Source organism: Esox lucius, chromosome 20 (assembly GCF_011004845.1).
Source record: "Esox lucius isolate fEsoLuc1 chromosome 20, fEsoLuc1.pri, whole genome shotgun sequence".
In the NCBI taxonomy this organism is placed as follows: domain Eukaryota; kingdom Metazoa; phylum Chordata; class Actinopteri; order Esociformes; family Esocidae; genus Esox; species Esox lucius.
In genome coordinates this window covers 172,455-195,838 of record NC_047588.1, presented here as the reverse complement: position 1 = coordinate 195,838, position 23,384 = coordinate 172,455, and the positions used below count along the sequence as shown (strand labels likewise).

The window sequence follows — 23,384 nt, the reverse complement described above, 5'->3', positions numbered from 1 at the left end:
CCACCACTAGGGGCAAGTGACACTTCCATTCAAGAATGCTCTTGTATAAAATTGTGTAGAGTTAGTGGAGAAAAGGTCGATATAAATCAAACTACAAAAGTTGTTACTAATCCAAATTTCTGAACAATGTAAGTATACATTGTTTTAAAACTGTCTCTTATCATACTAGTTGCTGCAAGAATATTGTACAACATTCAAGAGAGCTAACCTTGTTTTTGACCAGAAACCTCAATAATAACACCTCTATTAATAATTTAGCTATGAAATGCTATTTACAGTTTCACAAAGTTTCATTTTAGTATTAAAAAACGACCATGGGTGCAACTGTATTTAACATTTCATAGCTAAATTAGTGATAGTGTTAGCAATGAATTTTCAGTTCAATAAAAAAAGTAATATATTAAAATAAATTAATGCAGTACATGAGATTTTTTGGAATCAGAATAATTGAGTGTAATTATGTTTTGCTTATGCCAGATGCCCCAGAAACCAGCAGTCGACAGGGATTCCATTTTCACAGTCCTGTGTTAATCAAGTGGCCATAATCCAAAATGGCAACATAGCTACTCCCTTATGAGAGCATCTGGACAGAGCTTAGTAAACAGCTAGACAACAAGATCACTGCAAAGGCACTATACACTTTTGTTAAATTAAACAGACACAACATCTGGAATGCTTTAGGGTTTACTCATGAAAGTGATCATGAAACAAGTGGCAGTAGTGATGACACTGATTTTGAGCCAGGGTCCCTTTCCTCCAGTCCAAAAGATTGCTGCACTTTTGATTTTGAAGTTCCATTTCAGAAATGGATTGAATTTATGCCTGAAACAGTGACATACAAAAACAAGTTCTCTAAAACAAAAAAAAAGGAATACACAATTTTGAAGCCTGTTATCTGGACGCATGTGATAAATCATCACATTTGGCAAGAAGTGTAATGCCCCTGCACATTTACTTTTAAAAGAGCCAAGGTCTATCCATCAGTCACAGACAAATATATTGTAATCAGAGGCAACTGTAAGGAGTGTCGTGGCCAAATTCACATAAAATGTGACAAAAAGCCTGAAATAAACAGCACAATGATGTTCAGGTGTTCGCTTAAAAACACTGACTCCTTGCATACTGGCTGTTCCAAACGTCCGATGTCTGGTAACTTGCGTGTGCGGATATCCAAAGAACTGTGTGAGGGTAGAAAGGAACCCCATGTATGGAGGGCATCAGAGGCAATAAAGCTGATGGATTTTGGAGATCCTGAGCCAAGTCATCTGCCTAATTTGGCCACCCTGCGCAAAGCGAAGCAGGAGAGAAATGATTTGGAATTAGGCGACAAGGATCCTATTCTGTCATTGCAGATGCTAAAATATAGTGCCCCTCACAGTGGTAGCATTAAAGACATTGGACTAGACAAGTTTTTTTGTCACTATTGGAGCCAAACACAAATGTATGTGTACAAGACATTATTAAAGACATCTACTAACCCCACTGTGAGTTTTGATGCAACTGGCTCAGTGGTGAGGAAACTACAGAGACCAAATGGCAAGTCTGGCCATGTATTCCTTTATCAGGGTGTTGTGGCAGGGGGTGAGAGCTCAAGTGTCCCAGTGGTGCAAATGCTGTCAGAGAGACATGATGTTAATGCCATAACACATTGGCTGACAGAATGGATACGCGCCGGTGCACCTACCCCAAAAGAGGTTGTGAGTGACTTTTCTCTGGCTTTGCTCTGAGCTTTGGTCAAGGCTTTTACTTCTCATCCTGATCTTAAGACCTACATCAATGAATGTTGTGGTGTCTTACTCTGTAGACAGTCAGCAAAAGTCCCACCTTGTTTCGTGCGGGTTGATGTTGCTCTCTGCATCAAGATGATCTGCCGGTGGGACTGCTTGAAAAAAAAAAAAAAAACCATCGCATTAAAGATTTCTTTGTTAGGTCAATAGCTCAGCTTATGTCACAATCCATGGACGATGCAAGAGAGCTACTAAGATGCATTACTATTGTGGCTCTTAGCGAAACAGAGGGCAGTGACCGCTCTGGAGCCCCCCTCATTTCAGAAAGGTGCAAGAAATACCTAAAAGCCAGAATTGCAGGAATGTGTCATCATTCCAGATGTAGAGGGTGCGGACCAGGAAGAAGTGGATCCATGTGACCAAACACAGACAGACCTGCAGCAGTGGGTAACAGATATATGTGAGGAGAGCAGGTCACTTGCCACATCTAATGGTGATCATGACAATATGCACTTCCTCCCTGAGATTATTCCAAATATAATCTGGCTTGCAAATTACTTACCTCTCTGGACAGGGGTAATGATCCCTCACTTCCGGAGCTCCAAAATCACTGCAAGTTCAGCCAATGTCGAAGCAGAGTTTAAAAACATCAAACGCTGCCTTTTCAAGCATGAACACTTGCCTATTCGAGTGGATCGATTCATTGCTCGACATCTGTCCTTCATTGAAGGCAACATGCACATTTTTTCCTCAAAACAAAAGTGTGGAAAAAGGTGAAGAGGATGAGGCTGTTGCAACAGAGATCGACACAGGAGTCAGTCCACTACCCACCACAACCTGCAGGATTGATGGAAGGCCAGAGATGGATGCTTCCTGCTCTGGGAAGTCTGACACTGTCACAAACATCCATCCAACAGATGAAGAAGCTGTTGAAAACTGGAGAGGCTTAGCAGTTCCACCCAAAAAGAGGAAGAGGAGTTCATACCTCTCTCCTTGTCCTGAATGGCTCCATGCAGATCCATCTGTGAGAGGGAAAAGACTCAAAGTGGACCTGTTGAAAAATGGAAACAATCAACAGCTTGTTAAACTCAGGAAATCAAGAATCTCTGTGCTGAACACATGTGCATTTGATGCTTTTTGTCAATGCTTATGTTGTGCTTACTGTTATAGTGTAACTTTTGAAAATATTGTTTGCAATGAGGATTCCAACAACCTCCTCCAGCTAGTGAAATCCATCACCACAAAGGGTCTGAATGCACAGGCCTACATACAGAGGGCAGAAATGATGAGCGAAATATTCAAAGCTGTCCGACTGAAGTCTGGTGCTCTCCAAATTGATGCACAATGCCACATCTCCACTATCATTGAAAAGTCAATGACGAAAGAGATTTACTTTACGGGCAGTCATTGCTTTTAGAGGAGGCTTAACCCAGGATGCTCTTGGAAATTATGTGGCCTATTGCAGGAGGTCTCCATGTGTCTGGGAGATGTATGACGGCCTGAGAAGTGGAGTGACAGGAGCGTCAGATAAAAGCAAAATATGCCCACATGCTGTATTATACACAAAAGACTGATTGCAGTCTTTAATTATTTAATAAGTTTAATTATTTTTGTTGAACTTTTTTGTATGCCACACACCCTTGTTTTCCTACTCCTGTTAGGAGAAGTAGTGTGCTATTTTATGGAAGTTTGTGTGGTATATTTGGTTTGAAGACAGATTGTAACTTTTCAGTATTAAGTGTTTTTAAGTAAGTTTTTAAAGGTATTTTTTTTGATAAAAAACTAGAAAATAGCAAATAGCTTGTCATGTTTAATAAAAAAAAAAAAGCCATAGTGAGCTTAAGAGACATATAGGCCTATAGGCCTTTACAATACACACGTGTATAAACACAGCAAACAGATTATGGTGCGTGTATTTGTGACAATTTTTATATTATTAACAAAACACAGCATACAGTAAGTAAAAACACTTACCTTGAAGTTTGTTGCATTCACACATCCTGTGATCCGCATCAGTGTTCGTTAAAAGTTGAAAACGCACAGGATAACAGTAACCTATAAGTGAATATTGTCAGTTGGTTTGCCAATTCTTTAGGTCTTACCTTGTTACTTCAACTAGCCTACTGTTAAAAAAAAGTGAGCTTGTGCACCGTCTATAATTCTCTCTCATTCAATGTCTTTCCCATTCAGTTAGTTGTGCACAAACGGAGCACAAACGAATGAGAATTTGGAGCATGTGGGGGGCTGGTTGACCTCAGATTGACCTACAAATATTATTTTAATATCTAAAATAACGAAGCAGCACAAATGGAGCACAAACGAACGAGCATAGTTTGACGACGTTTTGCGTTGGTGGGGGGGCCAACTTCACGCAGGTGGAAATCTGTGCTTTGGGCTGATGAGTCACAATTTGAGATCTTTGGTTCCAACAGCCGAAAAGATGAACGGATGGGTTCTACATGCCTGGTTCCCACCCTGAAGCGTGGAGGAGGATGTGGGGGTGATTTGCTGGTGACACTTGGGGATTTATTCAAAATTGAAGGCATACTGAACCAGCATGGCTACCACAGCATCCTGCAGCGACATGCCGTCCCATCCAGTTTGCGTTTAGTTGGACAATGACCCCAAACACACCTCCAGGCTGTGTAAGGGCTATTTGACCAATAAGGATTGTGATGGAGTGCTGTGCCAGATGACCTGGCCTCCACAGTCACCGGACCTGAAACCAATTGAGATGGTTTGGATCGCAGAGTGAAGGCAAAAGGGCCAACAAGTGCTAAGCATCTCTGGGAACTCCTTCAAGACTGTTGGAAAACCATTTCAGGTCACTACCTCTTGAAGCTCATCAAGAGAATGCCACGAGTGTGCAAAGCAGTAATCAGAGCAAAGGGTGGCTACTTTGAAGAAACTAGAATAGAATATAAGACATGTTTTCAGTTATTTCACACTTAGGTACATAATTCCACGTGTTCACAGTTTTCTCACTTCAGTGAGAATCTACAATGTAAATACTCATGAAAATAAAAAACTTGATGATGAGAAGGTGTGTCTAAACTTTTGGCCTGTACTGTACCTAACACTTCTTTAATAGCAATAACTAACTTCTATACTTGATGAATCCATAACAGTAGAGCTGAATGTGATTTTTTTACTTTTATATGTTACATTAAAGTTTTCATGTGCTGTTTCTTTGTCATTTGTTACCTTTTAATGTGCACAACATTAAATGATTATATAAATATTTGATCTCACTACAACCTGAATATTTATTTAAATGTAGTGGAATGAATAGACAAAGAAAAGTTTTTATTTTACATGTTTTAATATAATTTCACATGTTACTACATGGTAAGAATTTATTTCATATGCACAATTTTTTTTTCCCCCTGTCAAACCAGCCATGACCGAATATTAAAACAAAATGTTTTATTATACTAACTCTTAATTATGGATGACTGGTTACATCAATCAACAAACAAAATGCTGCTTGAAAATAAAAAAGAAATCTATAATGTCACTTGCAGAAACACCAGTGATGCAATATGACACCAATGACATAGAAGCTGAAAACATTTGAGTACCAAGATTAGAACCGATTGTCAATGCAAATTAACATTACAGAACATCAGCATTAGACATTGTTTAAAAATAAAGAGTTCACGCTATACTTTTTTTTTGATGGCCAATATGGCAGTTAAAAATCCAAAATTCCGGGCCATATAGAACAGCTACCGGACGTGTTTTAAGTAGCCATATAATAGCCTACATTTAAACAGCACAAACCTCTATGATCCAACAAATGTTTTATATTGAAATTAGTCAGCAGAATGAACATAGGCCACTATGGTTGCAATAATTTTTTATAGACAACTATCTTTTTGCACATTATTTTAATTCCAAATTCATGTTTCCAATCTGAATAAGGGATTTTGAGGCCAATGTTAGAAACGTCTCAACAAATACCATGCAAATTGTCAGTTTCCATCAGTTAGGATGTCTAATGCATTGTTGCAGAAGAGCATTTGACAGCTCTGCAGAAAGTTTTAGGAGCAGATCATTTACTGAAACTCGTTGGCTTCTAAATTGTTTTTTTTAAATCTAGTTTAGAATTGTTTTGCAATGCACTGTAACGTAGCCAAATTTTGCAAGATTATTATTTAATAGGCATGCATTTCAGTTGCTTATTTGTCGAAATAACACTCAAATGTGCGTAAAATATTTTGGCTAATTTTGTAAGTAGAATTTTGTAATTTCCAACCATATTTCCTAATTAGATAATGTGCATTAAAATGTATGGATGTAAATATGTTGTCCCATTGCATATTAAGCGTTGAAACATTTTACTACCGTATTTTCCGCACTATAAGGCGCACTTAAAAGCCTTTAATTTTCTCAAAAAAACGACAGTGTTATAATCCGGAGTGCCTTATATATGGCTCAATTGGTTAATTGGTTGATCCATACTGGTTGTACACGGCGCTCAAGGAGCTCTGTCAAAATGTTTCAGTATGAAAAACCAAGAAAAACAATGTAATAATAATAAAATGTTTCAGTACGACTGGTAAACTACAAAGCCACACCCCTTGCAGCATTACGGCTACCGTAGTCAGTAAACACCGATACTGTGCTTACTCACATTCCCACACCACTTGTGTGTGTGTGTGTGTATAAAGACCCCAAAATGGCACCTTTCAAGAGACATGCTTATGACGCAGAGTTCAAGCTCAAGGCTGTCGGTCACGCAGTAGAATATGGCAATAGAGCAGCAGCTGTTAAGAATTTTACGTGTACCAGAATTTCTGAAGAAGGACGGGGATCCGGTCCAAATGGAAATTTAGCACAAAGATTTATTAATAAGAATTGATAAGTCAAAATACATGAAATACACTGCAGCGGTCAAATATTTGCTCAACCCTCGAGCTTCCACAAAATATTTGCGCCGAACAAAGTTCGAACATTGGTTTTAATACTCGCGCCACAGGGGCGGTTACTTTTCACTCTTGTGAGTAAAACCCATCCTTGTTGGCTCTTCGTTGGCATGGTGACATGTTGGACGAATCTCTTGGTTTTCGCCATCCAATGAGGAAGGACGTGCTCTCACTCTCGGTCATAGATCAACAGGTTATTTGCATACAGGTGTGAAATCTTAACCAGGTTACAGTAATTTACATTCTATTGTCCTAACCTAGACTAGAACATCAGGGGGCTGGAGACAGAAGGTCTCTTTGTGCTGTATAGGAGGCAGTTTCATTTGTATGTTAATTGTGGGGTTTTAATCCTGTCTCTCTATCTGAGCCAGGTGTAAAGTCTGAGTGAGTGTGGCTGAGTGTAATGTAAACTTTTTATGGTTATTGTATTCAATCATATTTCCCTAACCTGGCTGCAGCATATAATTTAATAAAACAAAACATAAGAATACATGGTTATTAAATCAGCATTATTTAAACTACATTTATCTCAACACAGCTAGCGAATTCAACTTTAATGAATCAATGGTACGGAAGTGGAGGAAGCAAGAAGATGACCTGCGCCAAGTAAAGAAGACTAAACGGCTTTTCCGAGGGAACAAAGCGAGATGGCCACAGTTAGAACAAACTCGAACAGTGGGTTTTTGAACAGAGAGCAGCAAGTAGAAGCGTCTCTACAGTCACTATTCAAATGAAGTTAACAGCGTTAGCACCGGACACGAGCATCGATGAATTTCGAGGCGGTCTCGAAATTCTGCAGTATCTTCTATTCTATGCGCCTTATAATCCGGTGCGCCCTATATATGAAAACAGTTCTAAAATAGGCCATTCATTGAAGGTGCGCCTTATAGTGCGGAAAATACGGTACATAAAGAAGGCTTTTTAAAAAAATAACCTATTTCAAATAACTACTCTGCCATCTTAATGGCGTCAGTTGCACCATCGCGTGTTTTTTTGTTTTTAACTGGCCCAGGGATGTCTGCTTCGCCTTCAACCTTTCCGAGTTGTGCGCTGGTGTGTGGCTTCTGAATCTCGAGCCATGCTTAGTCACATGACCCAACACTCTAATGTCTTACTGTAAGTGTGAGCAGAGGTTCACTGTTTTCTTGGCAACAGATCATATAAGTCACACAATATTAGGCAATTTAATATGCTGTTAATCCATTCATTTTGCATATTTTCCACCAGACATTTTCCACCAGTTGATATTTTCATCTGCTGGGCAACTGCATCTGATATAACTACACCCGGGCATTTGTTGGCTAATGTAAAGGTACTCAATACAGCCTGTCACAAGCCAATTAGTTGAAAAGTGTCCCTAAAATAATGAATACCTCACTTTTAATTTTGAAAAACCCAAATCTTATGAATGGATCTCAGCAAAATAAAATATTGGAAAACCTGTCAAATATATTTTGCGTGTGTGTGCGTCATTTAAAAAAAGGGTCTTCCAATATTGTATGTCATTTACATATATATGGTCCAAAACTAACACCCAACAAGTGCCAAATCCGGGTAGATTTTCGGTTCGGTGAGTCAATCTCAGAAGGCTATCCGCCACAGTGGCGAGTAAATGTACCAAAATAATGTTATGAAGTCTGTCATGATGGCTAGCGGGAAATGCCTCTTTTTTGTTACATTGAAATCCACCCATTAATTTGGTGACAAAATATATGTTAATTTTTGCAAACTTTTTCTTCGCAGCTTGGGCAGAATTGTCTAGTAGCTACTTGCTAGTGCTGTAGTAAGAATTTTTTATTTGAAGTGAGAGACAGAAGACTACCATGTCTATAAGCTACGTAGTCTATACGTTTAATAGTTAGCTGTGGTAAAGGTCAGGGCTCAATTTGCAGCATTCTGTCGTCCGGTGGACTATAAAAAATGTCTGACGGTTCAATGCAGACTTTGGGATGATTGTGGGACAGTGGGCCGGAAAAATAGAAAATCAAGGCTGATGAAATTGTCTAAATTTAGGGGTAGCGGTCCTGGAGGATGAGCAGGCTGAGGGACAGTCATCAGGAGTTTAAAGACAGTGGCATAGAGAGGAGTGAGACATTGGCTGAACTTTTGATTTGTGGATTATAGGAATAAAATCCTGACCCTTGAGCATATACAGTATTCATTCTTAATATAATTGTAAGTAATTATAAATCCTCTAATAGATATAGGGGCTTTGTGAGGTATTCAGTATTTTCACATTGCAATACAATTAGTAACCTCTTTAGCCCCTTCTTTTAGCCAACCTGTAGGAGAACATAGGGCAAGTGGTTTTGGTCCTGAATAAATTCAATGTGGTTTATTTCATTGGACCTCTATCTGTAAAACATCCAAAACAATGTGACTTATTTTTTATGTAATTTTGTTGATGGGAACATTTTGTTGCCCAATAATTATATATTCTTGCTACATCTAAAATGCTGAATGTGTATGCAGTGTTTGCAGGGCCAACCTCCTTGTTCTCTGCTTCATGGGAATTTGTTTAGATTTTAAAATATTCTTAAGATGGGTTGGGGGGCGAATCACATAAAACGTGGAGGTTTTGTGAAAAATTGAGGTTTGGAGTCAAGAGTTTCAAGAGGCTGTCTGTAGTATGATGCTCAGGCTGTGGTGATGAGTTGTTCTGTGTGACACAAAAAGGCAATTTATTATTTTGGCTGGTAAAAATGTGTGGCTGGTGGATTCTTTTTCATCTACCAGTCCCCTTGGCCGGTGAGCCAAAAAACCGCAAAATATAAAAATATAGTATAACCTTGCTGTTCCTGTTCAGTTCTATTAACATGTCCGTACTGCACTACTTGTATCAAATGTCTGTGTCGTGCCTGTGTAATGCGCCACAACTTTCTCTGAGCTGTCCTTTCACTCAAATCTCCTGCCTATTTCCACTTCTTGTTCAAGATATTATTGACGTAACCCTGATGCTGTTTTGCCAAGTACTCTGCCCTACGTGTAGGGGCTGCACTTCTCCGCTGCTTGTATAGTTTTTGCTTTTCAGCAGCACTCAATTTCGCCATACCTGACAAAAGGAAGAATACTATTATTATTATTACCATTTATACTATGTGTATATATACTATTGTTACAATTTATACAATTCTACTCTGCCCTAGGATAATAATAGACAATTATTATGACTCATACACTAATTGTTCTCCCCCTCATGTGTTACTACATTGTTTACGTTGCTCTTTTATACAGGAACGTCACTGGTGTTCCTGGTGTTACCAGGAAGAATGGTAACACCAGGGACTGTAACACCAGTGATGATTTGGAGAACACTTACATTTTAAGAAAATGGCTGCCATGTGTCAAACCACATGTCTTAACCCTTGTGCGCCCCTCTGCGTTTTTGTACATTTTTCTCGCATTATTTTTTTTTTATTTGGGGATCATTTTGTCTGTGTTGCAGCTAGGGGCATGATTTTTTAGCAGAACTCTTATTTTTTTGTAAATTTTTTGAAATCCAATGTCTTTAATTCTCATGTCTTTCATACTGTTTATGAATTTTTCGCCCTCTTGACACCTTCATGGACAAAAGTCCCATTGACTTCCATAAAAAACATTTTTTTTTACTCACTGCCATTAGGGTATAAAACCATGCATTCTGTAATGTAAGCATTCCATTTTGAAGAAAAGTAGTGATATTTGAAATTTTTACTGTATTCCACTACACACACATGCAAACACACACCCACACAATAATTTCTTCCATTGGCCTACAATGGGAAGATGTTTATATCTGATAGAAGAGTTTTTGTGTGTGCGTGCGCGGGTGTGTGATGGAATACAGTCAAAATTTCATCAAAATGAATGAATGCTTACATTACAGAATGCATGGTTTTATACTCTAATGGCAGTGAGATAAAAAAATAGTTTTTAATGGAAGTCAATGGGACATTTTTGTCCACGAAGGTGTCCAGAGGAATATCTGGCACTACATAAAATATACTAATGCAATCAAATGAATTTTGTTGGAAGTCTTTGACATATCCAAGACTCTAATAACCCCCAAAGCCCCATGCCCCTACTATTTATTATATGGAAAATATAATGTTTTTAATTATTTTTTGTCCACGAAGGTGTCGAAAGGGAAGTACATTTGAGGGGCGCACAAAGGTTAAGTAATTTAAAAATCATGAACCTATTCAATGTATTACATTTTTGTAAAATTCTAAAGTAAATCATGACATTTTCAACCAATTAAGATTTATCTTATGCCTTTAGCTTTTTGGGAACTTCTGTTTTCCATTAAATTTGTGTGCTTTAACATGCATCCTCCACTACTCATCTCAAGCCAGGTTGATTTGTGTACTCCCAAATGTTTTAAGAGAAGTTCTGTTATGAAGATTTTGCATGTTTGTGGTTAGCTGTTTCCAGATTAAGTCAGCATAGTAATGCTTTTGACTCCCACCTTATTGAGTAGAACCAGCGAATGTTAGAGAGGGCACAAGTCGTCCGGTTGAGCATTTCCGTTACATTTTCTGGTGTCATGAAATTGGCATTTCAGTTGCCAAATCCATTATCACTGCAGAAAAAATATTTATTTGTAACAACATTGTAAATTTCAATTTCTTTCAAAACCCCTGCCTATCCAGAACATACTTCCTTAGATTAGTACTGTTGATTTGTCTGATAGTCAAGTAACTATCAAGTCAAGTTTAATTTTTTCATGGTGAAATTTTTTCTCTCTCACTTTTCAGTTCACAGACTTGGTCCTTAAGTCAACAGTGCAGCCCCAGGTACCAGAGAGAGGCACCACGACTGACATCCTACCTAGTTCTTACAGATTATGACCCAATACCAACCTCAGCCTAACCGCTCCAACTTCTTCACCGTGAAAGCAGAGGCCTCATCTGCACCACCTATTGCCTCTAGCATGGCCAATAGCACTGCCACTGTCCCAGGGAAGGTGATGGGCACACCTGGCCCAGCTGGCAGAATCAGTCCAGAGGGAAGTCAGGTGAGTCTTAATCTAATTTCTTGACCAGGGAGACTGAGGATGTCAATAGCAGATCAATAGCTAAATAGATGTAAAGGCCTGCTGTTAATTAGACACTTTACAACATGTCAAACCAATCAAATCTACCTTACCTACCTTAAAGGGTTCTGACTTCAGATAGTTCAGTCTACTAAGTATGGTTGCCTGGTTTTTTTCTGCCATAGCAACTCTTGTATGGCCAGCCCAATAATAGACTTGACTAACTGCATTAAAGCCCAGCTTTACAAATAAAAACATTACTCTGTGAGAAGTGTGCCAAGTACTCGAATAAAAGTACTGTTGTTACGAAAGGGTTTTGACAGATACGATTATCGTACGATTATTTAATGTTATTTTCTGTGATCAGGTAATTAATTCCACACTAACAGTTTCTGGAATGCTTAGCGCTCAATTGCAAGGCTCCAGACTACCAATTTTCACTGGTGGTGTTGTTTTGAATGTCTAGTCTGGCATTTTCTTCATATTGGTTGATCATGTGATTAGCCTGAGAAAGGAGTTCCGCAAGGTTCGATTTTGGGCTCGTTATTGTATGCTCTATATATTATTTATATTTGTAACAATGCTGCACCCACTCTTGCTCAATCAGTAACACAGCTGTAGTCTGATTGTTAAACTACTACAAGCAACTGTACTCAACTCTGCAAGGTCCGGAGCCAGCTTGTTTTCTGTTCTACCTCATTATTAATTGCATGCACCTGGTATTCCTGGGTATTAAAAGAGAATTCCAGTGAGTATGGGTCTGTCAGAAGCTGGATGGTTGGGGGTATTGGATGGCTGTGATCTTCAGGCCCTCATGTGGTACTTGCACATCTGTGAAGGCACCCTTAATGCTGAACAATATATACAGGTTTTGGAATGCTGCCATCCAGATCATCTTTTTCAGGGAAGGCCTTGCTTATAGACAATGCCAAACCACATTATGCATGTATTACAACAGCATGGCTCTGTAGTAAAAGAGTCCAAGTGCTAAACTGGACTGCCTGCCATCCAGACCTGTTACCCATTGAAAACATTTGGGGACATAGGTGACCCTGAACTGTGTAAAATGCAAACAAAAAAATTAATGTGGTTTAGCGTTTGCTCTGTAGCCATCCAGAAGGCCCTACAACGAGTGGTCAAAACCTCCCAGCACATCACTGGTGCCTAGCTCACAGCCATTGTAGACATCCAGCGCAAGCAGTGTATATGTATATGTGTGTATATATATATGTATGTATGTATGTATGTATGTATATATATGTATGTGTGTGTGTGTGTATGTGTGTGTGTGTGTGTGTGTGTATGTGTGTGTGTATGTGTGTGTGTATGTGTGTTCTTGTTTATATGGTATAGGGGGACATTTGACCTGAAATCTCACCAGCACTATGAGGACATTTTGGTTTATGAGGACATTTTCAATGTCCCCATAAGTCGGGCACTGTAGAAGAACTTCCTTCATTGTTATTAACTATGTCCTGCTTTTTTAACTCATGTCCTAATATACCATAAAGACCTGGTTTTGTTGTGTATCACACACAGCCCATACTCCCCCTATGTCTGGTTGTTGGTAGTGCAGCTTGATACGATTTTTTTTCATTGGCTCATGGGTTGTATGCATGTCTGATCACCGATTGGCTACTGCTTCTGTCAATAACGGGGACGATCGTTGATTCGCGGTTGCGTCTTTGAGTCACCGCATTCTGGCGGTAAACTATCAACTTTCTATGTCGCGAGCCTATAGCTAGTGAAAACCCCGCCAAGATATGCTGAAGCTTATTTTACCTCAGAAGACATCACCTGAAAGTAACCACGACGCGAAGAGGACTTTTCTAATGGTTATCTTGACTACTAAATAGGTAAGTAATTTTTCTATTCACACAATTGATCAAATGTATTATTTAGTTTACAATTTTATAGCTAAAATATATAAAATGTGCAGTTTAACACAAACGTGAACAGGGTAGAGTAATGACTGCTACAGTACTAGTAACTTGGTAATTATGTACTGTACTCCTGTTCTGTTGTTCAAGCAGGCTAATGGGTTAATACTACTGAGATTAAACTTGCGTTGATGTTATTATTGGAGTGTCTCGCAGTTTTATAGTCAGTCCTGAGTGTTTTTGTAGTCTGGCTAATATGAGTTTTTTTTTTTTTTGCCTGTGCTTAAAACATTTGTTAATGTCGTATTTCTGTCCGAACGTGAGTTAATTGTTGTCGTCTGCTTGTTAGCGGTAAGTTAAGTAATTGTTTCAAGCTAACGTTAGCGAATGTAATGATGGACATTCAATGGGCTCTAAAGTGCCAGCAGTTTCTTCTCTCAAAATGATTTCGCTTTTAGTGTTGTTTAGAAACTGTATAAAAAGCCAATACATGGCCTTGTGTTTGGCCGTGTTTGAGAAATGAAGTGTTCCTCTTGTCATGATCTGATAATTTGACTGATGTATCCCTCATTCACCCAAGTAGGTGAGTAATAGTAATATAATATGAATATAGTGTATTGTCAGGCGTTGTTGCTCAACTGCGGGGGTCCTGTGCGGTCTAATAGTAAGAACAAGGGGAACGAGTGGCAAGTACACTGATAGGTCTACCTGTTGTGGCTGAGTAGCCCCATACTAAAGCCACAATTGATATTGAGTTGGAGAACTGTCTTTCATCACTCATAGTTCACTATTACAGTTGGGTTAAAATAACCCTGTATGTTGGGTTGTGATGTAAACACAGCACATTTGGTCAGATGATTGACTTGGTATTTCATAAGTGAAGAAATATTTAGACTTTGTATTTCATAAGTGAATAAATATTTAGACGGTTAGTAACTGAATGTGGCTGCAGTTGTATTATATCTGTAGTTGTATTGGCTGCAAACATGAATTACTTGCATCTAAAATATAGGTTTAAAATGCAGTCTTTTGGTATATTTAATTGTGAACATGACAGCATTTATCACTGGAAAGTGTATATTTGTACAGTGATAATGTAGGCTAATAGAATAGTTGGTTTAGCAAAAAGCCTAAGAAATATTTTTCTATTTGTCTAGTATTGATGCAGCAAACACTGAATCACTTGCCAGATTTGTCAACGATGACCACATCAATCCGAACAGCAAAATGAAAAGGCTAACAGTTGGAGGGAAGCCCCACCTCTGTTTATTTGCAACGACCGACATAAAACCTGGAGAGGAAATTTCCTATGATTATGCTGACTCGGACTGGCCGTGGTGAAATAAGGTAAATTCTAATGTTCTTTGAAGCATAATCTAAGATACAGTGGCTTGCAAACACAACTATTGGACATATACATTTTGTGTAACAACCTGGAATGAAAATGTAATTGTAATCTTTGCCATTAGATTTGCACTACATACAAATTATTCCTTTCAAAACAAGTTGAAAAAAAAGAACTGACAACTGTTTGTTGTATAAACAGACGGGTAAAAAATTTAAGGGAAACACTTCAAGAAATTAGTGGAGGAATATTACGAATTACGAAGCATCCATTTAGGTGTACTGTGTGATACAATTACCCGGTGCCCTAACATCTAAATCATTAAATACTTTGGATATTGTCAATGTTCATGTAATCAACCAGGCATGAGGGGTGTGGTATATGCCCAATATACCAAAACTAAGAGCTGTTTTTAGGCATAATGCTTCATGGAATATGTTGGCAATATACCATAAACCTCTGCTGGGCCTTGTTGCTCTACTGAAATAGTTCCCTATGCAATTAGAGAATTAAAGTGAAATCATAGCCATGGTATACGGTCCCATATATATTGGCTATCAGCCAATAGGTATTCATGATTCCACCTACCTGGTTTGTGACACTGTATACCATGGGTATGACGTCACATTGCTTTTTACTGCCCTCATTGTGTTTGGTAACCAATTTAATAGAGCTTTAAGGCATCTCTGGGGTTTGTGAAATATTGCCTGTGTCCTGGCACTCTGTGTTTGATCGTGCCTAAGAACCACTTTTAGCCGTGGAATATTGGTCATATAACACCCCCCTCCCCCCAATTTATTGCCTCCACGTATCATGGCAGTCGGACAATCAGCATCCAATATACAAACCACCTGGCTTAGACAATTGAAATCTTTGAGTAAGATCTTAAATTGGAAAGGCAATTCAGTAACTTACCCTTGCCAGATGTGCTGACATCATAATATTTGAGTGCTTCCTATTATTAATATTCTTTATGGTTTTAATGGTGACGTGGATTGGTTTCTCTGTGCTTCTAGATGTGGATGCCATGCCTTAAAGGGAACTTTCAAACATAAATGTTCAGTATGAACGGTTTACATGTGTTGAGGAGTGTGTGTGTGTGTGTGTGTATATGATCTTATACTGGTGTACGAGGACAGCATGCCATATGGAGACTGTTTAATTTCACTTTGAACTGTTTTCAATTTTTATGGATTGTGTGTGTGTTTATGATCTAATACTGGTGTAGGAGGACGTAATGTCTTATGGAGACGTTCTAGTGTTTGTGATTAGTTAAACCGTTTGAGTCTAGTTTGATAGTATAATACTATTGGGCTAATGATTTTAAATGTCTTCTTTCTCTTCATAGCAAATCCATGTCCAAGAAATGTCCGTTACTACAGAGACCGAGAACACTGAAGAGGTGCTTTTTTATTTCATTTAAATCATTGAATATACTGGAACTAGAGCTGTTTATATAATGTAAGACTTTGGATATTGTCAATGTTCTTGTAATCAACCATGCATGATGGTTGTGGTATATGCCCAATATACCAAAACTAAGAGAAGAAAGTATTTGATACACTGCCGATTGTGCAGGTTGTCCTGCTTACAAAGCATGTAGAGGTCTGTCATTTTTATCATAGGTACACTTCAACAAAAATCCAGAAAATCACATTGTATGATTTTTAATTAATTTATTTGCATTTTATTGCATGACATAAGTATTTGATAACCTACCAACCATTAAGAATTCCGTCTCTCAAAGGCATGTTAGTTTTTATTTAAGAAGCCCTCCTGTTCTCCACTCATTACCTGTATTTACTGCACCTATTTGAACTTGTTACCTGTATAAAAGACACCTGTTCACACACTCAATCAAACAGATTCCAACCTGTATGGAGGAGTGGGCCAAAATTCCTGCTGCAATGTGTGCAAACCTAGTCAAGAACTACAGAAACAAAGGTTTCTGTACCAAATATTAGGTTCTGCTTTTCTGATGTATCAAATACTTATGTCATGCAATAAAATGCAAATCTATTACTTAAATTATACAATGTGATTTTCTGGATTTTTGTTTTAGATTTCGTCACTCACAGTTGAAGAAAAATGACAGACTTCTACATGGTTTGTAAGTGGGGAAAACCTGCAAAATCGTCAGTGTATCAAATACCTGTTCTCCCCAGTGTAATTGGAATAGAACAGTAATGTACTGTTTGTTAATGGCAATTCTCTTAATTTTTTTTCCCAGTGTCAGGATATTCTTGTACATTCTGTTGCATCCTCTTTGGACAAATGCAATGTCTGCAGTGGTGGCACAATGTCATCACTCAGGTGGTCTGGAATGCAATGTAAAGGTGTGTCTTTTCTTGCCCCAATCTTCATACTGTATGATAAAAACTGTCCACAACAAAAACGATTCTTAAACATCGAGACTGCTAGTACCAGTTGATTTTGGAGATGGGTTTGATATAATTATTTGTTTTTACAATCAAGCCAATATTTCAATTGGCTTCTGATTTATTTAAATGGAGAAACAAAGGTAGCCGGTTTCCAGACCTCAATGGGCACAGACTTTGTAAGAAACAAAGGACTGACATTCAGGAGGCAAAATGAAAAAGCGATCAATACACAAATGTAAAGATTATCATTCAGTACATAATTTGTTTAACATTTTATATGGTCAAATCAAAAAAGCAACTTTTGTGACAATAACGCATAGAAAACGTATGATTTATATATCAGCATCTCAAAAGACAATGGGTTATGCACTTGCTTTGGAATCTGCTGTGTAGTGAATTAATGAGTGGCGATAGACCCTAATCTACATTTGGTTACAGTATAGCCTACATTTAAAATGTATTAAATTATGAGGGGGAAAAAATCGAACTTGCTCGCAATACCCCATAATAAAAACAAAACAGGTTTAATTATTTTTTGCAAGTTTATAAGAAACTGAAATATGACAGGGCTTGACGATAATTCAATCAATACTGTTATAGTTTTTAAATAATTATATTATTGGGTTATATCGCCCACCCCTAATATGAAATGTACACTATTATTCACATCCCTTAATGAAAGAGGGGTGTGAGCCTAGGGTCTTTTTGGGTATGACGCTACAAGCTTGGCACACCTGTGTTTGGGGAGTTTCTCCTATTCTTCTCTGCTGATCCTCTTAAGCTCTGTCAGGTTGGATGCAAAACAATGCTGCATAGCCATTTTCAGGTCTCCAGAGATGTTCAATCGGGTTCAAGTCCAGGTTCTGGCTGGGCCACTCAAGGACATTCACTGACTTGTACCAAAGCCTCTCCTGCATCGTCTTGGCTGTGTGCTTAGGGTCATTGTCCTGTTGGATTGTCAACCTTCTCCACAGTCTAAGATTCTGTTCACTCTGGAACAGGTTTTCATCCAGGATCTCTCTGTACTTCTCTGTCTTTATCTTTCCCTCAATCCTGGCTAGTCTCCCAGTCCCTGCTGCTGAGAAACATCCCCATAACCTGTTGCTGCTCCAACCTTGTTTCACTGTAGGGATGCATTGGCCAGATGTGTGGTGCCTGGTTTCCTGTTGTCTGCAACATTGAAGGTCTCGAAGAACAGTGGTATCCATCATTCTAAAATGTTTCCATTTTAGAAAAATGTAACTCCTTTGGGCTTAATGTCAAGCGTCATGTCTGCAGACAACCAGGCACTGGTCATATGGCCAATGCATCCCTATGGTGAAGCAAGGTGTTTTTCAGCAGTAGGGACAGAGTGACTAGTCAGGTTTAAGGGAAAGATGAACAGAGAAAGGTACAGAGAGATCCTGGATGAAAACTTGCTCCAGAACGCTCAGGATCTCAGACTCAGGTGAAGGTTGACCTTCCCACAAGACATCCACCCTAAGCACATAGCCAAGACAACACAAGTGGCTATGGGACCGGTCAGCCATAGGCCGGACTTGAACCCCATCAAACATCTATAGAGAGAACTGAAAATGGCTGTGCAGTGACATTCCCCATGCAACCTGACAGGGGTTATGAGTATCTACAGAGAAGAGTGAGTGAAACCCCAAAAATACAGATATGCCAGGCTTGTAGGGTCACACACAAGAAAACTTGAGGCAGTAATTGCTATGAAAGTAATTTTTTTAACACATTTTTTAGAATAGGGGTCTGAATACTTTTAAAATACTTTTCTACAATAACCTTTAATTGCATAGCATTTGTTTGCATTCATTTTAAAATGTAATGTTATGAGTAGTCTTTTTAACGTGTGCTATAAATGTAGATATTTGTTTTAAAATTAGTAATTAAACTTTTTACCAAAAAAGTAGCTCATGCACTTGCACATTACAGACCAAATGGTGGCACATCCATGTTCAAGGTGTGGCCTACGTTTTAATTTAATTGTTTTTATGTCCACCTTGTTTTTGTTGATCCATTTTAATTGTTAAGTTGTCTTTTGTTTTTGCAAATGGGTATCATAATTATTCACCTATTTGTTTGCTGAAATTGTACTTGTCAAATGTGGCAATATTCTTAATATTTATATAATATTCATGCTTAAAAACCAACAAATGAGTTACAAACTTGTGACTGAAAGAGTTGGCCATAATTCCTGTGATTTGAGACCAATAAACAACTACAGGATGCATTGGTTGTAGTCTTTATACACTGCTTTGCAAAAGTATCCATATCCCTCAAGTTTGAAGTGATACCATCCCTAATAGGCTGTAAGCAGATAAAATATTAGCGGCATTAGATGTGCAGAGCAGTTCTGTTTTGCAGAAGGAAATATTCACTACAGGTGGATCAGTTTCTGAACACTGCACGCACGCTGCGCACTGCGCGCGCACTGCACACTGAGCGCACACTGCACACTGAGTGCACACTGCGCGCACACTGCACACTGCACGCACGTTACGCACTGCACACACGCTGCGCACTGCACGTACACTGCACTGTAATTTTCATTCATAAACTTATTGCGGTCAAATCGTTTGAGATTTCAAAATTCCAAATGCAAATCCGTTCAGCGGTTTTCGAGGAGATGTTTTTCACAAACGTTAGAATGGAGGCCATATTGTTTGAGAGATCAACTTTTCTTAGATATCAATCTGTTCAGCGGTTTTGGAGATGTCGTTTAAGTGTGTTTTTATTAACGGCAAAATTGTGAGAAACATCTGTGATGTTTAAAGCGCCCCCAAGAGGTATTTCTGTATGGGACTTTTTCTGTCCATTCCTGACAGACACGTTTACGAGTGTTTCGTTTCATAGCTGTTTGATGTTCCATTTGGGATTAATGGACTTCTAAAATCATAGACCCGCCCAGCTCAATTTCATTCGCTGATTTCGGCCATACTATTTGAGATATCAACTTTCCTTATATAACTTTTAAAGATAATGGTTCAAAGACCCTTCACACCAAACTGCATGCAAATCCGTTCAGCGGTTTGGGAGGAGATGTCGTTAATTAGTTTTTCACCAAATTCAAAATTAAGGAAATTCCAAGGGGCGAATTTGAAAGACCCCAGAGACTTTGGTCAACATGAGAAGTAGCAGGTATGGAACTTGGCTGCATGAGTCTACGACATTCGGTTAATGAGATATGCATGCTCAAACCTTCAACATTTGACTAATTGCTACAGCGCCACCATGGGGTGTATAGGTATAGTAATGGCCAAGGCCCTTCGGGTCTCTCATGGCAACAAGTATGCAAAGTTTCATGCAAATTGTGCCACATATGGCCAAGTTACGGGCTATCTAACAAATAGTTGCCTAATCTTCAAAAACATATCCTGTCTGAGTTTTTCAGTGCAACTCTTCTCGGCTGTGTTGTTCGGTGCATTTGACAAATAAACCTTGAGCCTTGAACTATAGGTAGTTCTGGTTAGAGACAGTTTGCTCTGTTCATTGAGTAGTACACAGCTTTGTACAAGATCTTCAGTTGTTCTTGCATGAAATAGCCTTAATTTCTTAAATCAAGGAAAGACTGACAAGTTTCAGATGTTGCACACACACACACACACAATGTGTCCTCATCAAAACCAGCAACAGTTTTGACTGCCTCAACAACTTCATAAAAAATGTGTTGGCAGAACAAGACTATTTTTGTGTACATGGAATTCAGTGATAAGTTTACTATGGGTTTATAAGCCATTACTTTTGATTTGACTAAAATTACTAAAGTGACTAATACATGAGGGCATTTGTTGACTAATGTCTCACTTTTTTCATAATTTTGGCAATTACTAAACTAAATTATTATTCCTATGATGATAATGTGACAAATGTCCATATATTTTAGGGACTAAGACTGGACTAAATTAAAAAAAAAGGGGGGTGCTACAATTTACACAGTTTCAGCTATGGATTTGGACTGTAATCTGACATTTGTTTAGTAGATTTTCAGTTAAATTAGAAAATTCAGTTTAATTTTGAGGTATAAGAGAAGATATTTAGTGTGAATAGATCACTGCATTTACTGCATTCGGTTACAGATTTGGATCCAAACACAAATCTGACATCTGTTTTGTAAAAGGTTATCAATGTTACATGGTGTCTTTTAATGCATTCATCTTTTGCTGTCAGCATATTCATGAAATATTACCAAATTATATGGGTTTCAGAAGGTATGATGAACAATCTTTGTGGTCTAAGATAATGGAAACAATGAAATTGAAAAATTCTGCAGTTCATATATCAAGTCTAAACTTGATATGTTGTCTGTTAATATTTTTATTGGGAATTACTCCCTTTCATTGCATTTCATTGCATTTGGATACTTCATATGAGTTTACAAAGTAATTATTAATATTTTGGAATAGAATATTTTTTGTGCGTATTGATCACTATCATAGCATTCTGCTACAGCTTTGAACATCCTATTCTAATAGAACTTCAGAAGCATTTATTAAGATGTAAGTACCAATCTTTGGGATCTAAGTCTGCAATTTAACTATCTACTCTAACCCTTATGTGTCTTCTGTTTAAGAGAAGGTTTTTAGTGTGAATTGATCACTTGCATTGCGTTAAGCTACAGCTTTCAGCATCCTATTGAAATATTAAATGTCAATTTAAAATGTGTAAATTAAAATGTTTAGGGTCTAAGATAAAAGTGGAATAGTAAGGTCTGAAAATAAATATCTACGTTTACCCCAATCTTTTGTATGTGACTTTGTGATCATGTTCATTGCTTTCTGCTACATCTTTCAGCATTCTATTGAAAAATAAAACGTCATGAGTTTATAAAGATGTAAGTAACAATCTTTGGCGTCTAATATACTCTAACCCTAATCTGTCTTCTTTTTAATAGAATAATTTTAGTGCGAAAGATCACTTTCATTGGAGGTGGCTACAGATTTTGACCCAAACACTAATGTGACATCTGCTTTGTAGAAGATTTTCGATGTTAAATGGTCTCTTTCAATGCATTTGGCTATTGTTTTCAGCAAATTCAGATTTTATTCAATATTACCAATTATATGTTTTGAAGAAGCAATCTTTGTGGTCTAAGATAATGGGAACAAAAAACTGAAAAGTCTGTAATTTAAATATCAACTCTAACCCTAATCTGTTGTCTGTTAAAGATTTTAAGTACGAATTGATCATTTCCATTCCATTTGAGTACAGATTTCAGCATCCTATTGAAATGTTAAATATCAATTTAGTTTACAATTTGGTGATTAAAACATAAGTTATTGGATGTTAAGAAAAAAAAAATGTCGGAGTTTAAATATTAGATAAGATTCAACATTATTGTCATTGAACACTTACCAGTACAGTACTACAAAATGCAGTTAGCATCTAATCAGAAGTTCAAATAGAAGAGGGCAGAACATTTACAAGACATTGAGTAAAACCTTAGGGATTTAATTAAACTAAATGACCACTAATGTTGATGTGCATTCCTTGTACTGGTGATCATGTATGTTTGTGTGAGACAATGTCTAGCTAAACCCATAGTGTCCTCTTTGTTCAGGGTCCAGTCACATCTGTGTGTGAACCAACGTCCAGCTAAACCCATAGTGTCCTCTTTGTTCAGGGTCCTGTCATGTATGTGTGTGTGTGTTTGAAACAACGTCCAAGCTAAACCCATAGTGTCCTCTTTGTTCAGGGTCCTGTCATGTCTCTGTGTGTGTGAGACAACGTCTAGCTAAACCCATAGTGTCCTCTTTGTTCAGGGTCCTGTCACATCTGTGTGTGAACCAACGTCCAGCTAAACCCATAGTGTCCTCTTTGTTCAGGGTCCTGTCATATATGTGTGTGTGTGTGTTTGAAACAACGTCCAAGCTAAACCCATAGTGTCCTCTTTGTTCAGGGTCCTGTCATGTCTGTGTGTTTGTGTGTGTGAACCAACGTCCAGCTAGACCCATAGTGTCCTCTTTGTTCAGGGTCCTGTCATGTCTCTGTGTGTGTGAGACAACGTCTAGCTAAACCCATAGTGTCCTCTTTGTTCAGGGTCCTGTCACATCTGTGTGTGAACCAACGTCCAGCTAAACCCATAGTGTCCTCTTTGTTCAGGGTCCTG

The 23,384-nt window shown here is 38.2% G+C and overlaps 1 protein-coding gene and 2 long non-coding RNA genes across 7 annotated transcripts in view; 2 read left to right on the top strand and 1 right to left on the bottom strand.

Annotated features, from left to right (window-relative positions):
- taf12 (TAF12 RNA polymerase II, TATA box binding protein (TBP)-associated factor) overlaps positions 1-23,384 on the top strand; it is a 47,874-nt gene that overhangs the window by 3,941 nt on the left and 20,549 nt on the right. For 3 of the 4 annotated variants that reach the window (XM_010868409.3, XM_010868410.3, XM_020044602.2), the window contains one exon: positions 11,392-11,651. In XM_010868409.3, coding sequence (XP_010866711.1) covers positions 11,481-11,651 — 171 coding nt within the window. In that variant the 5' untranslated portion in view covers positions 11,392-11,480. Of the gene's footprint in view, positions 1-10,770; positions 10,808-11,391; positions 11,652-23,384 lie in introns of all 4 variants that reach the window. The other variant, XM_020044603.2, reaches the window with a different exon arrangement.
- On the bottom strand, positions 1,173-2,087 carry LOC114829764. 2 transcript variants are annotated; one of them, XR_004574897.1, is made up of 4 exons: positions 2,069-2,087; positions 1,825-1,879; positions 1,479-1,613; positions 1,173-1,283 (listed from the first exon to the last, which is right to left on the bottom strand). It is a non-coding gene; the product is annotated as an uncharacterized LOC114829764 (long non-coding RNA). The 2 variants fall into 2 exon arrangements; XR_004574898.1 differs by having other exon boundaries at positions 1,825-1,882; positions 2,069-2,086.
- On the top strand, positions 12,970-18,636 carry LOC109615506. Its single transcript, XR_004574899.1, has 3 exons — positions 12,970-14,896; positions 16,243-16,296; positions 17,125-18,636. It is a non-coding gene; the product is annotated as an uncharacterized LOC109615506 (long non-coding RNA).